The sequence below is a fragment of the Musca autumnalis genome, unplaced genomic scaffold, assembly GCF_047663935.1.
Source record: "Musca autumnalis isolate F117 unplaced genomic scaffold, ASM4766393v1 scaffold_2, whole genome shotgun sequence".
Taxonomy (NCBI): domain Eukaryota; kingdom Metazoa; phylum Arthropoda; class Insecta; order Diptera; family Muscidae; genus Musca; species Musca autumnalis.
Genome location: NW_027411755.1, coordinates 184,564,870 through 184,588,762, shown reverse-complemented (window position 1 = coordinate 184,588,762; position 23,893 = coordinate 184,564,870). Strand labels below are relative to the sequence as shown.

Sequence of the window (23,893 nt, the reverse complement as noted above, 5' to 3'; positions counted from 1 at the left end):
ACGATTTTCATGTCGTCTATAAAGAAACATTCGTGTCGTCTATAATGATATAGTTTGTGTCGTCTAAAAAGACGACTTTTGTGTAATCTATAAAGACGCCTTTCGCGTCGTCTGTAAAGACGACTTTGTTGTCGTCTATAAAGACGACTTGTGTGTCGTCTATAAAGACGACTTGGGTGCCGTCTATAAAGACGACTTTGGTGTCCCCTATAAAGACGACTTTGGTGTCCCCTATAAAGACGAATTTCGTGTCGTCTATAAAGACGACTTTCGTGTCGTCTATAAAGACGACTTTTGTATCTTCTATAAAGACGACTTTCGTGTCGTCTATAAATACGACTTTAGCGACGTCCAAGGAGACAATCTTCGTGCCGCTTATAAATACGACTTTAGCAACGCTAAGAAGACAATCTTCCTGTCGTCTACACATGTACAGCCTTAAAAAAACTTTTAGTTCGTAGTTAAAGGTTAAGGTCTGCTCTAAATATGACTACTGGATATACATACATACCAATATATCTACTTACCCAAAATGGTTTCGGTCATTTCAACACGACTACCAGAGACGGGAGTATTGCGACCACTGTTACGACCACCTTGTAGTACTTTAACATATGTGGCAGGGAACCAACCAATTTGACGTTTGCGACCTTTAGCCTGTAGTTCACCTTCCCACCAACCGGTTTCGGTTTTCTTGCGGATCATTATAAGTTGGCCACGAGTCAGCGATAGCTGTTCGGGACTGGTAGCTTCATAGGGAGCAATAACTTGTGCTATTTCCGAACGTTTGGCTCGCATGCCCTATAGTGAGGAAAGGATAGATGGAAAACAAATTCAATTAAAATCACAACAACAATAACACACATAACTTTGAAAATATTTGATGAAATTAAAGTGTATAGCATTCCTAGAATAAAAAAATTTGTTGTAGTAGCAGTAATTAAGAGAAAAAAGCAAAACAATAAAAAACAGTGGTTGAAAGAAACAAAAACAATAAGCTGTAGAAAGAAAACAAAGCATTTTTTTAACACATCAAAAGAACAAAAACATAAAATAAAAACTGCAATTTTAGGCTTGCAACTAATCAGACATACAGACAGACAACAACAACAGAAGGAGTAAGGAGTAGATGGACAGACAGAGAGATTTGATTTTTTTAAGAAAACAAAATAAATTTTTAATTACTGGAGTCATGGAAGAAGTACGTGACATGGGACGACTATACGATTCAGCAGGTTCACTTGATTGTGTCTTATTGTTAGATTGTGTGTTTATTTGTGAGACTTCCGTATCCAGTTCCTCGTTTGTACGTGTCTCTTCGGCCGCCACAGCTGCCGCATCATCGTGAGTGGTGTCATTTGAGGCGGCAGGGGTCATTTCATTGGTTAATTGCATATCAGCGGCGGCGGCGGTAGCGCTAAGCGTATTATCTGACAAAGCAGTCGAAACATTTTCGGTTATTTGTTCATCATGAGCATTGCCATTGTATGTGTTATCCTAGAAAATGGTTAAATGAGAGATAGAGAGACACAAAATGTTTGGATTTTTACGATTAGGTAAAGGGATAATTCAACTAATGCTTTAAAGTGATTCAAGGGTAGTATATGTATGTGTATGTGCTTTTGTTGTTTTTGTGTTTTAAGTTGTTTTTATAACATTTCAATTGAAAGTTTGTTTTGAATATTTGCTATAACAATTTTGTGTGTTTCTTTATGTTAGTCACCATGCTTATGTAAACTTTTATTAAATATAGGTTAACAATGTGCAGCAGACACGCACGACTCTCTATGTGAGATTGATGGACTAGCAGCATCATCATCATTTATTGTAGCATAACTTTTCTCTCTACTCACCTTGCTGTAGGCATCATCATATTGATCCGTTGTGTCGGGAATCGTTGTTGCCGCTCCACCCACATCGGCCTTTTGTACATAATTCGAGGGGAACATGCCGGTGCGATTGCCTATTGTACCCGTCCACCAATCGCCTTCTTTCTTTATCACCATTACCATTTCACCGGCGCTAAATGTAAGATCACCAGCCTCGGCAGACTCGTAGGGATAGGCGGCAATATAATATTCAACATCACCATTGTAGGCAGCATCTGTGGAAGCAACGGCTGCAGTATCGGTTGCGGTGGATCTAAAAAGTATGAAAAATTATATTTTTAATACTCCTCAAAAAACATCATCTTCCCCATCTTACCCATAACCCTGACTGTTATCATTGTAGGTATCTTGCGCTGTGGTATAACTTTGTGTGGCCTCTAAATCTTCTTCCATTTTCTCCACATAGGTTTCAGGAAACCAACCCGTATGTCCATTTATCTCACCAGCCAACCAACCAGGTTCAGCATTTTGTTCCAGCGGCACAAAAATTATATCACCAGGCACAAATGAAATTTCATCAGCATTGCGTGCTGAAAACTCATACACCGCTTTGTACTTAACAAAACCTTCGGGTGCTGGTCCACTTGTATCCACAACAGCATTATCCATGTCACCACCAGATACTGCTGCAGCTGTTGTACTATTATCATTTGTCATACCATATTGATCAATACTGGAAGTAGTTGTTGCACCCCATGCTGAACCTGTATCCCATGCAGAGGTGGCTGTGACATTTTCATTCTTTTTATTGTATTTCATTTCCAAAATTTGTGTACGCTGTTTATCATAATCGGTATATAGTTCTTCACATTTCTTAATCAGCTCGGAGAGTTCACCTTTGACTTCGGTCACCTGAATGTCATGTGAATTGATATCTTCCTTTTTCGATTCAATTTCACTCTTAATATTTTCCACCTTGTCTTTGAGTTGTTTGATAATTAGCTGAAAAAAGGAAATGTAAGGGAAAATTATTTGTTTCCAAATTTCTAAGAATATAGGATATAGTCCTTCTATGAAGTATTATGCGTTGCCGGCTGAAGTATTATGCCTTGACGGCAGATACTGAAACCCTGTTGAGTTCTTATAAGATGATAGGTGAGGAGAGGAAGATTCACGCTGTTTGTCAGCATGATATCATTTCGATCTCTTGGAGTCTCAATCACATTGCGCACATCTGGTTCATCTATATAGAACTATTTGCCATCCACTAGACTGTAGTTTGTAGCTACTGCAGTGGAGTTCGGCAAGAAAGAAGTTCAAATGGCGTATTTAATGAATTTCATCATCCTTCCTTTTTCATTTATTCAAGAATGTGTGTGATGGAAACCAAAGGCTACCTTTAACAATTAAAAAAGTATCAGTCGGATTTGCCGAAAAGAGATATACACTCAGTTTGTGTGAATTGAAACTTTCATCTATGGACAGTTCGATACCAAAAACCTTTTCCCCAAAATTTAAGTATTTATGGGTTTTTTTAATTATTGTGGACCGTTCCTGGAATTTGATCTTGCTGTAAAAAATATGAATATGAAGGAAGTGGATCTTTCGATAGATATCGCACCCACCAGTTATTGCATTTAGCCCCCGTATAATTTAGAGCTTTTATCAGGAAGAATGAACTTGCCCACGAAAAACAGTATATGGCTGTAAACAGGACCACAAGGAGCAGCTTCGGTAAAATTAAACTATGTTTGGAAAAAATATTAAGAGAAGCAACATTTATACCAAATCGATTGCTCCGTTCAAGAGATACCACGCGAACCATTTTTGAACTTTTGTGGGACGGGTACTGGAAGTAGTGGAACGATATAGTCCATATTCGAACCTGTATTATGATTTAAATTTGGACCAAATCGGTTTCACTCTTCCAGAGTTATCTTGAGCACACTTTGGGAAGATGTTTATGATTGATGGGGAGGTACCCGATGGCCCATCTTCGAACTTGATCTAAGTTGGGAAAAAATATTACGAAAATATTACCAAATTATAGACCGAATCGGCTGATCCGCTCAAAAATTATCATGCACCCCCGCCAGACAGACAAACGGGCGGACATTACTCAATCGTCTCCAAATAAGGCTGCCCTGAACATGCCTCAACATGACACCAGTGAACCATCTTCATGAGGAGACGAATATTTTACATTAACACAACAAGATGCAGTACCTGCCTGGGTTTACCGGCTTGAGCATCCCTGCCACTATGCAGCTGAGGAGCGTCAGCTGCCACGACAAACCAGAGTAGTGTTGGCTCATCTACGCTCAGAATGGTGCAGCCGTCTGAATTCCTATAGGGCAAGGATCGATGACACTGTGCAAAACATCAGCAAGCGGCACAGCCCCGCACGAAACACTGTACCTTTTCAACTTCCCTGCCAAGCCAGATTAAGTTGGAAAAGGAGCATAAAACAAGTAAAAAAGTGTCAGTCGGCTTTGCCGACAGATATATACCCTCAGCCAATGTGAAGCGAAACTTTCACCTCCGGACAGATCGAGTGGCCCTTTTTGGACATTTGAACTTGCCGACAAATATGTGGATTAGGAATTAACTGCACTAATACACAAATGTTGAACTTTTGTAGGGCAGGTACCCTTAAATATTAGCAGATCCAAAGTTTGGACCAAATTGGTTGCCCCATTCAAGTGATATCGTCCTAGCCTTTTAGTGACTTTTTTTAAACATTGCGGAGAAGTACCGACAGTTGTGGACCGGTATTGCCCATGAAACTAAGTTTGGATATAATATGACGAAGACCAAATGTTAAACAGTTCAAGAGTTATCGTGCTCTCCGACCGCCACATATGGTGGCATAGGGGTTTTTACACGTTTCGGTTTGTTTTCCCAAGAAATATGGAAAACTTTTACCGTCGTAATGGAGGTAGCGAATGCAAATCGCTTCAACAAAAATCAAAGTGATTCGAGAGCAGGTCTTAAAGTGAACTTATCCGAAATTTTGTGTGGGAGGTACCAGAAAGAGTAGACAAATATAGTCCATATTTGATCCTGATCTATATCTGGTAGATATGTTAGGATGTGCAAATTATAGATTACATCGGTCACTCCCTTCAAGAGTTATCGTGCGCAAAAATTTTCCGAACATTTTTGAAGTTTTGTGGGGGAGGTACCTGAAGGAGTGGACCGATATAGACCATCTTCCAATTTAAACTATGTTTTGATAAAATATTACGAAGGCCAAATTTGGGACCGAATCGACAGATTCGTTAGAGAATTATCTTGCGCTCCTACCACTACACAAGGTGTCATAGGGGTTTTTTGCACCTTTCCGGTCATTTTCTCAGGAAGTATGGACTTGCCCCTGATGAAACTTGAACCGTCGTATGGGCGGAAGTGAATACAATTTGTTGCAACAAAAATCAATGCGATTCGAGAGCAGGTCCTAAACTGAACTTATCCGAAATTTTGTGTGGGAGGAAAGTCTGCACGATGTGCAAAGTATGGATCAAATCGGTTACTTTCTTCAAGAGTTATCGTACATACAAATTTTCCGAACATTTTTGAACTTTTGTGGGGGAGGTACCGGAAGGAACGGACGGACATTGCTCAATCGACTCCAAATTGTCTGAAACACGTTTCGTCCAAACATACTTGGGGTTATAACCATTAATTCGATGAGGCACATTTTGCTGAGGGTATAAACATATCAAATACTGTTACAAAAACAACAACCTGTCGCTGACCCAAAGTCTGGAAAATAGTCAAGGTGTCCCGCTACTGAAGCCAGACAAGGATGCCTGCAATGTTGAATCATATAAACCTATTTCGCTTTTGTCGCTCGTAGCAAAGACTCTTGAGGCGTCAGGATTCAAGGACAAGAAGTGAAATCACTGTAGAATGAAACAGAGAGTTTCCCAAAGTGCGGTGTAAACTCCTGAACCTTTTAATCTCTACTTTCCATCCTCCAGAAGTCAGGAAAAAAATCTATTGAAAACTGTGGCTGTAAATGTGAAAATCACTACATTTGGTGATTGGACAGGAAAGGTAGATTGTTAAACAGGTCCGAATCGTGTATTGTATAGTACAAAATTCCAACAACAAAAACCATGTGGCTACCATTTTTAAGAGAGGATTAATCATTACTAGAATTTTGGTTTGTCGAAGTACGAAACAAGCGATCACCTGTTTGCAAGGCGACTTCACTACCTCTCCACCACGACCAAGGTATCAAATTATTATACTTTTCCCATTTAATTTGAAAGACCACTTACTTGTTTATTGGCAAATGCCGCTGTCAATTGTTCTTGTTGACCCGCATCTCCCGTAACACCAGCCGCCTTCGCCTTAGCATCCCATTTTGCTTTCTCTTGTGTCAACTGTAGCAATTTGGCATTTTGTTCTTTGATACGGGCTTTCAGTTGAGACATTTCCGACATGGAAGTGTCACGCTGTGAACGCATGCCATCAATAACTGACTTAACATTGGTGACACCGGCACGTGTTTCACAGATTTTCTGTGATAGATCTTTGATCTGAAAAACAATACAAAAAATTAAAATTTTAGAAATTTTAAATGAAGTAAAACAACAAAAACCTTTTCATTCAATGTACTCAATTCCACATTCAATTGAGTATTGTGGGCCTTTTGTTTGAGTACTCGTTCCTGTTCACGTTGCTTTTGAGAATTCAGTTCAGCAATGCGTGCCTGTTCCCATTCCAGCAAACGTTGTTTTTCCAATTCTCTGAAATTAAAAAAAAATGTAGCGTTTAATTTTTGGTATGTTTTGAATATGAGGTGTGTTGTGATTTACTTTCTTGCAGCTTCTTTAGCCTCAAGTTCACGTTTTCGTTGTTCTTCTTTTTCCATTTCCAGCTCACGTTGTTTTTGCAATTGGCGTTCAAGTTCTTCCTGTTGTTTGCGTTCTGCTTCCAGGCGAGCTTTTTCGCGTTTCTCTGCTTCTTCACGTTCTTTGCGTTCTCGTTCTTCTTTCTCTTTGCGTTGCTGATCCTGTAAAAGTTTACGTCGTCTGTCTAGCTCAGCTTGTCCCTTGTCAAAGTTCTCTTTGCGTTTGTCTTCGAAAGAGGCTGTAAAGAAGTTTGAATCAATAATGTAAATTAATATTTAGTTTCATGGAGGATATGAAATTCCCTTACTTTGTGGTAGTCCAGCTAGAGGATCAGCATCGCCAGCCCCTTGAGATGAAACCGAGGCATGCCTTGATCCAGCCTGAGAACCAGGCCTTGAAATTGGACCTGATACAGAGCCTTGCCGTGATTTGTTCTTACGAAAACTGGGTGGAATCCAATCAGCAGGCAGAGTGGCTGGTATTTTTTCACCGTTCATGGCTTTGTCACACAAAAACATGGCCAATATAAATTCATCACAACTGAGACGGCCATCTGTATCCAAATCTGATAGTGTCCAAATTTGAGCAAGTGTTGCCTGAGGCAATTTACTTTGCACCAATATACCGCGTGCCTGGGGACCAGTCAAATAACCGGTGCGATTGCGATCTGTGGCATTGAAGACTTGGGTATATTTGCGTTTGGCTGGAGCCTTGACGGCCCATTCACCTTGTCTAAAAAAAAAAAAACAAAAGATGGGGCAATATTAATAATTATTGAAGATAAAGAAATAAATAATACTCACGGTGACTCAAGTGAGGGTGCCCTCTCCGATATGGACATATTGCGGCTTGGTGGATTACTACCAGGTGGAGTTGGTGTGGCGGCTACGGCACTTGGTGGCGATATTACCTTTGCCGCAGATACTGGTGGTGGAATTGGCGGGGCAACAACCGAGGGCATTGCTCCGGAAACAGGAACAGTGGGTGGTGCTATACCAGGCACCATGGCACCGGGCATCATGGGCGGTATGCCAGGCATTGCAGCTGGTTGCGTTACAACAGGCATTCCAGCAACAGCTGGCACACCTGGAACACCGGCAACACCACCATGCATCATACCCGCCTGCATTGCGGCAGGCATTACTGGCACAGCACCAGTCATTTGTTGCATTGGTGGTATTCCCGCCATGGCTGCCGGGGCCATATTAGCCTGTGGCACAATGCCTGGCAAAGAACCGGGTACCATGCCTGGTACGATGGGCACAGCACCTGGCATTGGTACCAGAGGAGCTGCTGCTGCAGTTGGAGCGGCAGCAACAGATGTAATGGGCATAGCTGGTATTTCGGGTTTTGGAGCGGCGGCTGTTGCTGCTGCTACGGCTGTTTTTGTTGCTTCCAATGGACTTAGGCTGCCAGCGCCTGTAGGTGTTAATGTTGGTGTTATACCAGTACTCAATGAAGCCAGTAACGATGGTGGCAATGCCTTGGGCACTTCCATGCCACGTAATTTCAAGTTGATTAGCTTGCAAGCAATACTGAACTCATTTATGTTCATTTTTCCATCGGAATCTGTATCTGCCAAAGCCCTGATAAGAAAAAAAAATAAAAACAATTAAAACAACAACAATAGCAATGGCAAGTGTTAAAATTCACAGTTTTAGCAGAAATGCAAAATGTAAAAAATAAAAGTGTAACGAACTCAGCTTTTGAGATATGACCTTTGAAAAAACTTCGAGCTTTTGATTAGAGGATTGAAAACTACAACACATAATCTACATAGAATGTAGGTTCATCGGTTCCAGCATAATACACTATTAGTTTTATTTTAAGTTTAAGCTCAATGTTGTGAAGCCATGAACAAAGGAGGATTTTTAAGACTATCCGAGGGAAGTATATTCTTTGATCGACGTTCCACATAAGAATCGCGGAATATTTTTTGGAGGAATTTCAGCCTAGAAAACGTGGATTTTTTACAAATATTTTTTGAACGGCATTCAGCCTAGAAAACGCGGATTTTTAAAATCATGTTTGGAGGACATTCAGCCTAGAAAACGTGAATTTTTAAAAATATTTTTGCAGGTCTTTCAGCCAAGAAAAAGTGGATTTTTTAGTTATTTTTTGGAGGTCTTTCTGGAGGATAATCAGCGTAAAAAGCGTGGATATTTCTAAAATTATTTTTTTGAGGACTTTCAGCCTAGAAAATTTGGATTTTTTACATATATTTTTTGGAGGACCTTTAGCCTAGAAAACGTGGATTTTTTACAAATATTTTTTGGAGGACTTTCAGCCCAGAAACGTGGATTTTTTACAAATATTTTTTGGAGGACTTTCAGCCCAGAAACGTGGATTTTTTACAAATATTTTTTGGAGGACTTTCAGCCTAGAAAACGTGGATTTTTTTACAAATATTTTTTGGAGGACTTTCACCTAGAAAACGTGGATTTTTCACAAATATTTTTTGGGGGACTTTCAGCCTAGAAGACCTGGATTTTTTACAAATAATTTTGGAGGACTTTCAGCCTAGAAAACGTGGAGTTTTTACAAATATTTTTTGGAAGACTTTCAACCAAGAAAACGTGGATTTTTTACAAATATTTTTTGGAGGACTTTCAGCCTAGAAAACGTGGATTTTTTACAAATATTTTTGGAGGACTTTCAGCCAAAAAACGTGGATTTTTTACAAACATTTTTGTAGGACTTTCAGCCTAGAAAAACGTTGATTTTTTACAAATATTTTTTGGAGGACTTTCAGCCTAGAAAAACGTGGATTTTTTATAAATATTTTTTTACTATATTCAGCCTAAAGAACGTGGATTTTGTACAAATATTTTTTGGAGGACTTTCAGCCTAGAAAACTTGGATTTTTTACAAATATTTTTGGAGGACTTTCAGCCTAGAAAACTTGGATTTTTTACAACTATTTTTGGAGGACTTTCAACCAACAAAACGTGGATTTTTTAAAAATATTTTTTGGAGGACTTTCAGCCTAGAAAATGGGGATTTTTTACAAATATTTTTTGGAGGACTTTCAGCCTACAAAACGTGGATTTTTTACAAATATTTTTTGGAAGACTTTCAGAATAGAAAACGTGGATTTTTTACAAATATTTTTTGGAGGACTTTCAGCCTAGAAAACGTGAATTTTTTAGAAATATGTTTTGGAGGACTTTCAACCTGTAAAACCTAGATTTTTTAAATAATTTTTGTAGGACTTTCAGCCTAGAAAACGTGGATTTTTTTAAAAAAAAATTTTTGGAAGACTTTCAAATTATAAAACCTAGTATTTTTAAATAATTTTTGTAGAACTTTCAGCCTAGAAAACGTGGATTTTTTTAAAAATATTTTTTTGAAGACTTTCAACTTATAAAACCTAGATTTTTTAAATAATTTTTGTAGGATTTTCAGCCTAGAAAACGTGGATTTTTTTACATATATTTTTTGGAGGTCTTTCATCCTAGAAAATTTGGACTATTTACAAATATTTTTTGAAGGACTTTCAGCATAGAAAATGTGGATTTTTCACAATTTTTTACCATATTTAGCCTAAAAACGTGGATTTTTTACAAATATTTTCGGACGATATTCAGATTTTTCACAATTTTTTACCATATTCAGCCTAAAAAACGTGTATATTTACAAATATTTTCGGACGATATTCAGACTAAAAAACGTGTTTTTTTACAAATATTTTTGGAGCATTTTTAGCCTAGAATATGCGGATTTTATGAATATATTATGTCCCCCAAGGACATTCAACCTAGAAAACCTGGATATTTTTAATATATTGTTTAGAGAACTTTCAGCCCGGATTTTTCTAATATATTATTTGGGCTGAATTTCCTAGATAGCCCTAGATTTTTTAAAAAAATTATTGGAGGAATTTCAGCCTAGAATACGTGGATTTTGTACAAACATTTTTTGGAGGACTATATCCCTAGAAAATGTGGATTTTTTACAAAAACATTTTTAGAGGACTTTCACCCTAGAAAAAGTTGATTTTTTACAAATGCTTTTGGAGCACTTTCCACCTAGAAACGCGGATTTTTTATTAATATTTTTGAAGATCCAAAAAATTCCTAAAATCCAGTAAACGTTTTTCTTTTGAAGTTTACATTTTAATTTCATAGACAAACATGTAGTGATCTTTAAATAAACAGCAACAAATCACATTATGTCCTTTAAAATTGCAACCACTGGCATTGCTTTGTAAATCGCCAACCAAATGAATTATACATCTGCACTAAGTTCTCAGCTTATAAAACGTTTTTTGAATTTGGCATTTACCATTTCTTTTTGTGGCTAAGTACTTCATTTATTACGTCCATACTGTATATGTACATACATAGATACATGTACAATAGGTTGGGTTGAAACTCACCTGAGCAAATAAAAATTAGGAGATTTAAAGAAAATCTACTACTGGGGTCACAAAGGAGGTGAATTTATGACCTACTATTCTCTTGTTCGTTTCGATATAAGATTGGGAATGATTTTTTGTTTCAATACAAAAAATAAGAGGACTGACTAGTATTTCTGGCGATATCCAAACTATAGTTATTCGCCAATTTTTCGTATACATATTTATAAACTAACGAATATTGCCAAGCGCTTAGAATGAAATCTAGAATTAATTTACTTATTATTATTTTGTCTACTAAGCAATTCATCCTTATGCTGTGACCATTCATATATCTTTCATTCGGTACATTCATTCATCATCAAATAATGCTTATTTTATGCATTCTTTGAAGATTGCTGTTTATTGTGTGACCGGTTGCTGCGATAAATTTCAGTTCATATTCATATTTGTTTTTGTTTATGGCTATTTTCCATTTACGTTTATTCTTCTTTTGTTCTTTGACTATGAATAGAATGTTTATTCAAAATTTGCGTACAATGCAAGAATAGAATGTAAGAGTAAATTAGAAATTATGTTTATAAACAACAAAAACCATTACCACGTTAAAAAAACGTACACACGCTGGCGCACAATCCATGAACTTGGTGTACTTGAATATAAAACATAAAGGTTGCCTTTACTGACAATGCTACTTTGAATATGTAAGTACAGTAAAACTTCTCTATAACGGCTAATGGTTTGTCGGCAGAAATATATGCTAGCCTGTAGCAATACAAACAAAACAATAATAGGAGAGATGGACCACCTAAGTGTACTATGAACAGATCCCAAAATTTAAAAAAGAATATCGTATTCGTAAGAAATAAAAGAAGTATTGAATAATAAAGTTATGGGTGAAAAAATATTCTTTAAAATGTCCCCGTTTATTGGTCTGATGGTGGGTGAAAATTTTTCTTTAATAATCCACGTTTATTGGTCTGACGAACTTTATTGGTATAATGATGGGTGAAAAAAGTATTAGTTGAAAAATCCTTTCATATTTGTCTGATGATGGGTAAAAAATATACTTTAAAAAATCTACCTTTATTGGTCTGACGATGAATGAAAAATATTCTTTAAAAATATTGTCGGAAACATCTTTATTTCAATAAGGCACATTTTTGACACGAGGTCCTCAGTTAAAATAGGAAAGAACCTCTCCGAAGAGTTTGGTACCAAAAGAGGTTTCAGACAAGGAGACAGCCTTTCGTGTGACCTCTTCAACATCCTGCTAGAAAAGGTTATACGAGAGGCAAACGTCAAAAGAAGTGGCACAATCTACACCAACAGTCACATGTTACTTGCTTATGCTGATGATATAGACATCATGGGTCGATCAGTAAAAGAAGTAACTGATACCTTTATAAAGGTCGAAGGAGAATCTGCTAAAGTGGGTCTGGCGGTAAACGGTGAGAAGACCAAGTTGATGGTGTCGACGCGCAATGCGTCCATTGAGCTCGGACCGACTGTGGAAGTTGGTTCCTATAATATTGAGGTAGTAAAAGACTTCGTCTACCTCGGCACCTCCGTCAACACAACAAACGACATCAGTTGTGAAATAAAAAGAAGAATTGTATTGGCCAACAGATGCTACTTTGGATTAAGTAAGCAGTTTAAAAACAAAGCCACATCTCGTCAAACAAAAATAACGCTCTACAAAACACTGATACTACCCGTGCTGATGTATGGCTCCGAAGCCTGGGTACTTGCGCAAGCAGACATGGCAGTGCTTGGTGTGTTTGAGAGAAAAATTCTTCGAAAGATCTACGGACCAATCTGCGTTGACGGTGAATATCGACGTCGCATGAACCACGAGCTGTATCTGCTATACAACGACATCAATATTGTTAAACGTATCGAGATGCAGCGATTGCGTTGGCTAGGCCATATCATGAGAATGAGCGATGATGAACCCGCTAAAAAGGCGTATGAATACATGCCACATGGCGGTGCACGCAGAATTGGCAGGCCAAGGAATAGATGGCGCAAACAAGTGGATGATGAGATGACAAGGCGCGGTATTCCAGTGTGCAAAGCAACAAATAGAGAGGTATGGAGATCTCTTCTTAGTTCGGCCTATAGAACAAATGTTCTGTAATGGGCCAGCTAAGTAAGTAAGTAAGTACATTTTTGATCGTATCAAACACCTGGCAGCTGAGAAGAGTCAGCAGCCACGGCAAACGAGAGTATTTTTGGTTCAACTACGCTCGGGCGTCCAACTTCCTATAGGGAAAGGGTCCATGACACCGTTCAAAGCATCTGCCCAGCATGCGTCAGGGATATTTTAAAAATATTTTTGGATGACTATCTGTCTAGGACTCGTAGATTTTTTAAAAATATTTTTAGAGGACTTTCAGCCTAGAAAACGTGGACTTTTTACAAATATTTTTTGGAGGACTTTCTGTCTAGAAAACGTGGATTTTTTACAAATATTTTTTAGAAGATTTTCAGTCTAGAAAAAGTGTTTTCTTACAAATATTTTTGGAGGACTTTCAACCTAGAAAACGTGGATTATTTACAATTTTTTTTGAGGACTTTTAAGCCTAGAAAACGCGGATTTTTTACAAATATTGTTGGAGGACTTTCAGCCTAGGAAACGTGGATTTTTTACAATTATTTTTGGAGGACTTTCAGCCTAGAAAACGAGGATTTTTTACAAATATTTTTTGAAGGAATTTCAGCCTAGAAAACATGGATTTTTTACAAATATTTTTTAGAGTACTTTCATCGTAGAAAACGTGGACCTTTTGCAAATATTTTTGAGAACTTTCAGCCTAGAAAACGTGAATTTTATTACAAATATTATTGGAGGCCTTTCAGCCTAGAAAACTGGTATTTTTTACAAATATTTTTTGGAGGACTTTCTGTCTAGAAAACGTGGATATTTTAAAAATATTTTTTGGATGTCTTCCTGTCTAGGACTCGTAGATTTTTTACAAATATTTTTTGGAAGATTTTTAGCCTACAAAACACACACATTTTTTACAAATATTTTTGAAGGTCTTTGTATCTAGAAAACGTGGATCTCTTAAAATATTTTTGGATACATTTTTTGTTTAGAGAACGTATATTTTTTTGGACGATATTCAGCCCAAAAAACGTGGATTTTTATAAATATATTTTGGACTATAGTCATCCTAAAAAACGTGGATTTTTTACAAATATTTGTTTGAAGATATTCAACCTGAAAAACGTCGATCTTTTACAAATATTTTTTGGACGATATTCGGCCAAAAAAAGGAGGATTTTTTACAAATACATTGTGGCTCAGGAGCTATACTCTAAAGATAATAGTCAACGGGAAGTATGTATTGTTATGTTAAAGCTAAAGTAGTCCATAGAAGCAGACATCAAATGAAAGTTATACAGAATTCAGTTGTACCTTGCTTGCTACTCGGACATTCTATATTGAGGCAAATGAAGTTGCAGTTTTGTTGGCATTTACAGGCTAACATTCCGAAAGTATTCTGAAGGGCTACGCTGTGTCACTTTATTGGATAAACTAATATATTCATCTAGTATAGAGTCAGCTGAGTCTGGTCTGACGAACTAATTAATAATAATAGTTCCACAAACATCCCAGAAGGGCCAAGGGGGACTACTTTCATATCAACCTAATGTTTATCGTCGAGTCCGAACGGCGTGTCTTACGACACCACTTGTAGAGAAGTTTTACATGGCTGAAATACTCATGAAATGTCGCGAACATTACTGAGTGGTATTTTTCCACCGTTGAAAATTTGATGTTGCCTAGCCGATGAATCGAACCTACGACCTTCATTTTTCTGCCAATCCCACGGCAGCGAGTTCTTTCGTACCGGATTGACCCGGAACAACACAAAACCAATGTTCCGGCCAGCGGCTGCCACCTCAGTGTGTACATGTTCGTATTTTTTTCGTTTTTCTGTATTGGGAGCAGCATATCCCGGAATGCCTGCTCCGAATTCTATTGGTCCGAGCCGGGACGGAGGTAAACCCAGGACCAATATATCTGTGCTCAGTTTGTCACATCCGCATCTTCACCCACATCCAACCTTCGGTGAGATGCAATAGATGTCAGGAGTGGGTGCATCTAAGGGGTTGCTCTGGACTCGTCCACGTGAGGGACTACGACAGGGACTGTGCTGATGCATGCTGTGTGAATACAGTCCCCAGTGAGTCGTCGTCGGATTACGAGACTCCCTCGTCGTCTGATTACGAAACTCCCCCGCAGTCCCCTCGACAACAACCGCACAACGCAGTCTTTAACACCAGCCGTTGTTGTCCCAATCCCCGAAAATGCAGCCTTTTTGCAATTGAATTGCAATGGACTCCGAGGTAAGATCGAGGAGATAGTAGATTTTATGAGTCGGAAGAAAATCAAGGTCGCGGCGGTGCAGGACACCAAGCTGAACAACAACCGCTGGTTACAATGTTCTGAGGAAAGATCGCACCAGAAGTGGAGGTGGGGGATTGGCTTTCCTATTGCACCAGTCTGTCCAATACAGACCTATCTCGCTTGAGCCTGTCTCTAATGACCAATACATGGAATGAATGGGGGTAGCAGTCAGGTGTGGAGCTGCCGAGATAGAGTTGCTGAATGTATACATGCCGCCGAGAAATAGCTGTATCCCTGATTATAGGTCTGACATTAGCCCGCTCTCCCAAGGTCATAATCGTCTGGTCCTGGGGGATTTTAATGCGCATCATGAGATGTGGCATTCGGCCCTCGGAAACGACCAGAGAGGTACAGCGCTGGCTGAGCAGATTGAGGACGCCCCTACCAGAATTAGAGGAGAGTGTCACAGTTCGCCTGACATAACCATCGTGTCACCTGGTCTGACAAATGACGTTACCTGGCAACCCGTCATTTCCCTTGGATCAGACCATCTCCCCATAATTGTCTCCATTAGCAAACCACCCGACTTCATCACCTCTGAACGCCGCACGTTCGTCAATCATAAAAAAGCTAATTGGCCGAGTTTCAGTGAGTTCACCAATCACCGCTTCAGAGAATTGCCCAATCCTTCTGATGTTCGGGTAGCGGAAAGGACGTTCCGGGACATCATCACTGCTGCAGCCGCTCGCCATATCCCTGCTGGTCGAAAACCCGAAGTAAGACCAAATTTCCCAGCAGAGGCGACGGGATTAGCAAATGAGCGTGATGAGCTTCGTCGTATCAACCCCAATGACCCCAGAGTCAGGGAGCTGACACTGGAAGTTAACAGGCTGGTCGGCGAGCATAAGCGGAACAAATGGTTAAATCATCTGAAGAGCTGCAACATTGGAGCCGGTATAGGTGAATTGTGGGCAACGGTTAAGTCACTCTCGAACCCTGGAAGAAGGGAAGATAGGACCTCAGTCACGTTTGGCGACGTTACGTTGACTGACCCGAAGAGGTGCGCAAGTAATTTCAATCGACAGTTTGTCGAGCATCCCGAGAGTGACAGGGCGAAGAGAAGAGTATTACGTCGCATCAGATCTCTTCCTGCCGAGGATGAACCACCACAATTTACAATGGATGATGTTGCCAATGCCATCAGGAACGCTAAATCATCCAAAGCGTTGGGCCCTGATGGAATCTCCATGGTAATGTTGAAGCAGCTGGATGAGCCGGGAGTCGAGTATCTCACCAAAGTCTTCAACTTGTCGCAAGCCACCCTCGTTGTTCCCGAAGTCTGGAAAATGGGCAGGGTGGTCCAACTACGGAAGCCAGGCAAGGATGCCTGCAAAAGTGAATCGTACAGACCGATTTCGCTTTTGTCGCCCGTAGCAAAGACACTTGAGGCCTTTATTCTCCCCAGTATCAGAAATAGCTATCAAGTTGCCGATCATCAACATGGATTCCGTAAGCAGTACAGCACGACAACAGCGCTGCACGCCATTACCACATATATCTGTAAAGGACTCAACCAGAGACGGCCGTGCGATAGAACAGTGATGGTGGCGCTTGACATGGCGTCGGGTACCTATCCTGATGACATCTGTGAGAGACTGAACAACTATTTAACCGATCTTACCACCTTTTTCCATTCGAGGAATATGCAGATTTCCCTCACAAAATCTACAGCCACTCTGTTGACCACATGGACGGCGCAGTTTGGACGTGAGTTGAATGTCGTGGTCGGCGGTAGCAGAATTCCGACCACAAACTGCCCTAAAATTTTAGGGGTCACATTCGACACTACATTCACGTCGTGCGCACACGCCACAGCTATCTGCAACAAGTTGAAAAGTAGGAACAAGGTCCTCAAGTCCCTGGCCGGCAGCACTTGGGGTGCAGATAAAGAAACCTTGTTGGCCACGTATAACGCGATAGGTCGGTCTGTGGTAAGCTATGCGGCTCCAGTCTGGTCACGTATAACGCGATAGGTCGGTCTGTGGTAAGCTATGCGGCTCCAGTCTGGTCCCCGAGATTGTGTGATTCGAACTGGAAAAAGATTCAAACTTGCCAGAATGCCGCCCTGAGAACAGCGACAGGTTGCCTCCTCAAATCTTCAGTGGACCATCTACATGAGGAGGCAAAAATTCTTCCTATAAAGCAACACAATGAGATGCTTTCGTTGCAGTACCTGCTTGGATGTTATCGTGTGAGCCATACCAATCACCATCTTGTGGGTAGGCCCGGCCCATTCAGGGAGATCAGGAAGGATATCCATGCTCTAGAGAGAGAGAGGTCCAACGATACAGGAGAGAACCCCTAGATCAACAAGCATATCAAGCAGAATTGAATAGCATTCACACAGACGCAGTTGCCAAGGCCTTAAGCAATTATAGTGTGAATAAAGTACTCGGAGTACATCCTCCAACTATCGCAGCTGAGGAGCGTCAGCTGCCACGACAAACCAGAGTAGTTTTGGCTCGGGATATTGCAGTCGCCTAAATTCATATTGGGCGGAAATCGATCGCGCCGTGCAAGACATATGCCCAGTATGCGGCATGGGCCCGCACGACACACAACACCTTTTTAACTGCCCCGCCAAACCTACCCATCAAGTCCAGTGGATCTGTGGATGCATCCCATCGAAGCAGCCACTTTTCTGGAACTGGAGATAGACCCAGAGCCAGATTGAACAGAGGAACGAACAAATAAACATAACAAAAACACTGTTACAACAACAACAACGACCTTCTGCGTGCAAGGCGGGTGTGCATACCATTACACCACGGTGGCACCCCTGAAGAACTAATTATCGTATGAAAAAAAAAATGATCTGGTCGGCTGTATTAAGTTGAAGAACGGCATCCCTACACTCTCTTAGATAGTGATTACATTGTGGTAGGTATCATAACTGATCACCGTCGCGTTAGGTTTAGAGCTTGTAATTGGCATGGAACCGATATTTTGATATTGCAGGATCTGTAAGGATGAGAGGCTCGATTAAGCCCAGTTATGTAGCTGTCCCAGTTTTAGTAGAACTAGACAGCGGATTTTAGACCTCTGTAACCTTGCAGTCCTCACCTGCCTCTCTTCATTGGATCCAGTGATTCTTTTTCGCTTCTCAAGATCATGTAATTCGCTCTGGGGAAACCTTCGAAACATTCCCAAGATTGATAATATTATTTTATATGTAAGCATTTATCCCAAATTGTATTCCCTCCACTCTATTTATCTCGTCAGCTATAAGTTTGTCATTCGTTTTCTTATTATACTTTCAGAGAAAACACAATGGGCATAAGATCTCCTACAGAACAGAAGAACGAACATACAAACATAATAATAAACACTGTTGCAGCAACAACAACAAGATCTCCTAGTAAAGGAGCTAGTATCTGCACATACTAAAACCTAGTCTAATATATGTATCTGAGAGGCATGGATACGAAAGCGATTGGTGTAGCAATTGTATGAGAGGAAATTTATGTAATATATCTACGATCAATATCGGCTTCGTAGGAAGCCCGAGCTATACCAGCTTTATGTCGACATCACATAGTTAAACTTATAGGGTTACAACTATTGAATTGTTCATCTCGTAGTAAAGTGTCCCCCCCCCAGGAAGACATTGAATATGAGACTCTTGGGGATATACTCGGGTAAGTAATAGGGAGTAATATGTAGGATTAATTGAGCGGATTAATTGAGCGTGGAACATGTTTTGTTAGTTTTTGAGTACGGAATCATTGCAAACAACCTCTTTCTTCAAATCTAACCTACAATATGCCAGTAAGTCAAATAAGAAATATTTTGAAATACGTACTTCAATTCACGTCTGCAAGATTTCATTGATTATAAATTCCCTCAAGTTGCTATAGGGAAATCGTTATGAGTGATGGAAGTTAAGTGACATTTTATGTTTCTATCTTGTTATGAATTCATTGTGCTGGCATTGTTGCATGAGCAAGAAAAGATATGGTTTTGCAACAATGTACGAAATATTATCATCAAATTGAGAAACGAGCTTGACATAAAATACTACATTGTTTTGAGTATTTATTACATGTCATGTATTCTTATTGAAAAAAAGGGATAACATAAAATGCCAGGATTATACAAACAAATCTACAGCATATGATAAAAGACGTGTTTTTTCACGAGCAATCCTCCTATATACATGCGAACATATGTATGTATGTAATTCTGTTCTCTTGAATTTAGGGGCGTATGCATTTGAATAAGTGGGTGGATTGAGAAAGTACATTATATTAGTTCCCACAAGCATCTCCGAAGAGACAAGGGGAAAGGGAAGATTTCTCCCACAACAAAATGGAATATAAAAATAGAAAATAGAAAAGAGATCTTCACATTTAATGTCTGAAAAATTTCGGTAATTAGTATTTGATATCACCGCTAAACTGTTTTAAATTCCAACAATGTTTTGCAAAGAGGATTTCTAACGAAGCCAGCGATGACTAAATGCCCAATTTCAACCATTTTGATGGCATACAGTTTCCGTTAAATGAGTGCTATACCAAAAGTTCCGTTAAAAGGGAAGAAAGGCTAAATGACACAATTTGTGGTGGTGAAATTTTCTGGCCAATGGGAACCCCAAATTGAGCCGAAAAAGTAGATAAAAATGTCAAGTACGTGATATAGGGCGGTACCGTTATATGGAGGCTAAGCCTAAACGCTTTTTGTGACCACAATGAACATGTACAGCCCAATCATGAATATCAACTTATCCTGAGTTTTCCCACTTTTCCATTTAATTTGAAACGACAGAAAGACAAAACTCACGGGGAATTGACATTCACAGTAACCCTGGTAATGTCAAATTACAGCTTCATTTACATTATTTGGAAGGGCGTAATTCATAACGTCGGAAATCACGATATACAAATGGAAAGCCTTGCACTAAATAGATGGAATCGCCACCTACATATTTTGGTCAGACGCACACTTTCTGACGGTGGGTTGGGAATTAGGCGTCCTCTTTCAGAGACAGAAGCAAAGGGAATGTTTAGCGGTGTTTGCAAATTTCTTGATTAAAAGTAGTTGAGGAAGGAAGTCAAGGCTATAGCATAATAGTTAAGAACTGAACAACCCATAGAACCAATGTCTTTGCCCCAAGAGGTGTCGGCTAGCAGTCAGGTATGGAAGGTATGGAGTTGATTAAAGTATACATCCCACCTGTAAATAGTTGAACTCCAGGTATTTGGCTCGACATTATGCCGCTTTTCGAAGGTCAAACCCCACTGGTCTTAGTTGTTGTTGTTGTAACAGTGTTTTTTTTATGTTTGTATGTTCGTTCTTCTGTTCAAGCTGGCGCTGGGTCTATCTCCAGTTCCAGGAAAATGGCTGCTTCGATGGGATGTAGCCACAGATCCACTGGAGTTAGATGAGTAGGTTTGGCGGGGCACGGCGAGACCAATTTCCGCCCAATACGTATTTAGGCGACTGCAATATCCTCAGTGTACTGGTCGACTTTAATGCTTATCATGAGTTGTGGCATTCGGTCCTCGACAATGGCCAGTGGGGTATAGTGCTAACTGAGCAGATTGATAGCTATACGCCCTTACTAGAATTAGCTGAGAAATAACCATCTTGTCACCTGGTCTGACAAATGACGTCACAAAAAACCCGAATAGCCGTCCTTCGGCCGGGTTTTAGGACTTTCTCCTATGAACAGGAGCCAATATAGGGAAAGGGAACATTTGCTTTTAAATTAAAAATTTCAGTAAGTAGGCAGCCCATAACAAGGGAATTTTCGCAACTTCGGAGGCCATATCTCGGGAACTGGGCACTTCCGCAACAAATGTTGTATATATTTGTGATCAGGTGGCGAGATCTACCTGCGAAAAAAGTTCATCCCGATCAGGGATTATGCCGAAAAGACATCATGCAGCCGCTCGCCATATATCTGTTGGTCAAATACCCGAAGTGAGATTAAATTTCCCAACAGAGGCGGCGAGATTAGCAAATGAGCGGGATGAGCTTCGTCGAACCAGCCTCAGTGACCACAGATTCAGGAAGCTGAATGGGAACTTAACAGGTTGGTCGGTGAGAATTATTGGAAGAAGTGGATTATCTAAAGAGTTTCAATAAGTGAATTGTGGGCAACAGTAAGAAGTCAGTTTGTCGAGCAACCCTGGAGTAACAGGGCGAAGAGAACAGTACTACGTCGCATTATATCTCTTCCTGCCGAGGATGAACCACAATTTACAATGGATGATGTTGCGATTGCTATCAGGAAAATCCTCCAAAGCGTTGGTCCCTGATGGAATCTCCATGGTAATGCTGGAACAGCTGAATGTGTCGGACAAAGAACAAAAAGTCCAAGCCCCGTAGAATGAAACAGGGAGTTGTTTTTGTTGTAGCAGCTTTTACAAGTACATGTAAATCTTTATTTTATTGATTCGGCTCTGCCTCCAGCTCCAAGTTCAGAAATGACGCCACCTGAATAGGATTAGTCCAAAGAGAGAGAGAGAGAGGAATTAAGTCAGTCGGATTGGCAGCGCAGTTAAACAGGTGCTGCGTGGTATGCGGACCGGTGCCACATGCTGGGCAAATATTCCGCGTGCCATCAATCCTGGCCCAGTAAGAATTGAGGCGGCTGCACCAACCAGATCTAAGTTGTGACATCACGACTCTCGTTTGTCTTGGCAGCTATTGTTCTTCCGCTGCCACGTGTGGTGGATGATCTTCGAGGACGTTATTCACACTGTAGGCTGCCAGAGCCTCTGCAACCGCATCAGTATGAATGTCTCTTAAACCTGCCTGGTATGCACGTTGATCTAGAGGTTCTCTTTTATATCTTTGGACCTCTCGCTCTAGATCTCTATAATCCTCCCTAACTCGCCTGGGGGTTCAAGCATATCCACCAGATGGCGATTTGGGTAGTCTTGCCTATAGCATCCAAGCAAGTACTGCATCATCAACATCCTGTTGTGACGACGCACAGGAAGGATCAACTACTACTTGTTCGTGTTCGTACTTGAAACAGGGAGGGGTGATATCTCCGGAATTTTTCAACCTCTACCTCTCCTGCATTCCACTTCCACCAGATGGAATGATATACTGATGATTGTACGAACTAGGCGTAAAGGGGAGGGTACCCTAATGACGTTTGTGAAAAGTTGAACTTCCATTTGACTGATCTTCCACGCGAGGAATATGCAAATATCCGCCACTAAATCTACGGTCACTCTTTTCACCACATGAGGTGACATTCTACTCTGTTTTCACCTCTGCCGTCAATGTGGTGAACAGAGTGGCTGTATATGGTAGCAGAATTCCGACCACAAACTAGCCCGAAATTGTAGGGGTCACATTCGAAAGCATGTGCATGTCGTTCGCACATGCCCCAGCTATCTGTGACAAGCTGAGATGTAGGAACAAGTTCATGATGTCCCTAGCCGGCTGCTCTTGGAGTGCAGATAAAGAAACCTAGTTGACCACATATAACGTGATAGGTCGCTCTGTGGTATGCCATGCGGCGTCAGTTTGGTCCGCGAATATAAGTGCAACCCTTTGCAAAAATACTCAAACCTGTCAGAATGCCTTCCTGAGAACTGGATAAAGGTTTCCTTCTCATATCTTCAGTAGACCATCTACATGAGGGGAAAAAGATTCTTCCAGTACATCAACACAATGGCATGCTTTCGTTGCAGTAGTTGCTCGGATGATACTGTGAGAGCCATCCTAAACACTATATGGTATATAGGACCCTCCACCCAGGCATGTCAGGAGGGATGTTGATGATCTAGAAAGAAAGCTCCAACATTACAAGAGACAGAAGCCCTGAATCAGCAAGCCTATCAAGCAGGTTTGAATAGCATTAAGAGACAGATGGAGTTTGAGTACATACCCCATTTATCGCAGCAGAGGAGTGTAACCTGCCACTACAAACAAGAGTAGTTGTGGCTCAACTACATTGTGAACGACAAGGATTGATGATACAGTTCAAAGCATCTGTTCAGCATGCGGCAGAGGCCCGCACGACAAAATGTACCCTTTCAACTGACCTACTCAACTAACTCCAGTAGTTTTGTCGTTACAAATCAACGAAGCAGCCACATTGCTAGAACTGAAGATAGGACCAGAGTCAGGTTATGCAGAAAATAAATAAAACGATGTCCAAAGTTTGGACCAATTCGGTCACTACTTTGTGCGCACCATTTTAGCCAAAACTTTTTAGCTTTTGTAGGGGAGCTAAACGAAGGAGTGGAACGATAAAGCCCATCTATGAACTAATATAACTTGTATATAATTTTGAGGTGCGTTATTGCTGCTTTCATCGTGTAACAATTTCTAGCATTATCTGCCTTGCTTACGCAATGGCTGAGTTCGTGGCAAAACATCTTCACAACTTTCGAAAACCTCTACAAAACCGACATCTAAACAACATTTCCTGTGTAGTTCAGGTATGTTCGAAACGTCGTTC

At 40.3% G+C, this 23,893-nt stretch overlaps 1 protein-coding gene across 6 annotated transcripts in view; it reads right to left on the bottom strand.

Moving 5' to 3' along the window:
• The window catches only part of Dap160 (dynamin associated protein 160), a 53,164-nt gene that overhangs the window by 26,703 nt on the left and 2,568 nt on the right, over nt 1-23,893 (bottom strand). For 4 of the 6 annotated variants that reach the window (XM_073970308.1, XM_073970305.1, XM_073970307.1 and 1 more), the window contains exons 3-11: nt 7,495-8,277; nt 6,999-7,423; nt 6,656-6,929; nt 6,439-6,586; nt 6,116-6,376; nt 2,206-2,831; nt 1,854-2,142; nt 1,186-1,497; nt 528-801 (exon numbers count right to left, since the gene is read on the bottom strand). In XM_073970308.1, the coding sequence (XP_073826409.1) occupies nt 528-801; nt 1,186-1,497; nt 1,854-2,142; nt 2,206-2,831; nt 6,116-6,376; nt 6,439-6,586; nt 6,656-6,929; nt 6,999-7,423; nt 7,495-8,277 (3,392 nt within the window). The remainder of the gene's footprint in view (nt 1-527; nt 802-1,185; nt 1,498-1,853; nt 2,143-2,205; nt 2,832-6,115; nt 6,377-6,438; nt 6,587-6,655; nt 6,930-6,998; nt 7,424-7,494; nt 8,278-23,893) is intronic. The other 2 variants (XM_073970310.1, XM_073970309.1) reach the window with 1 other exon arrangement.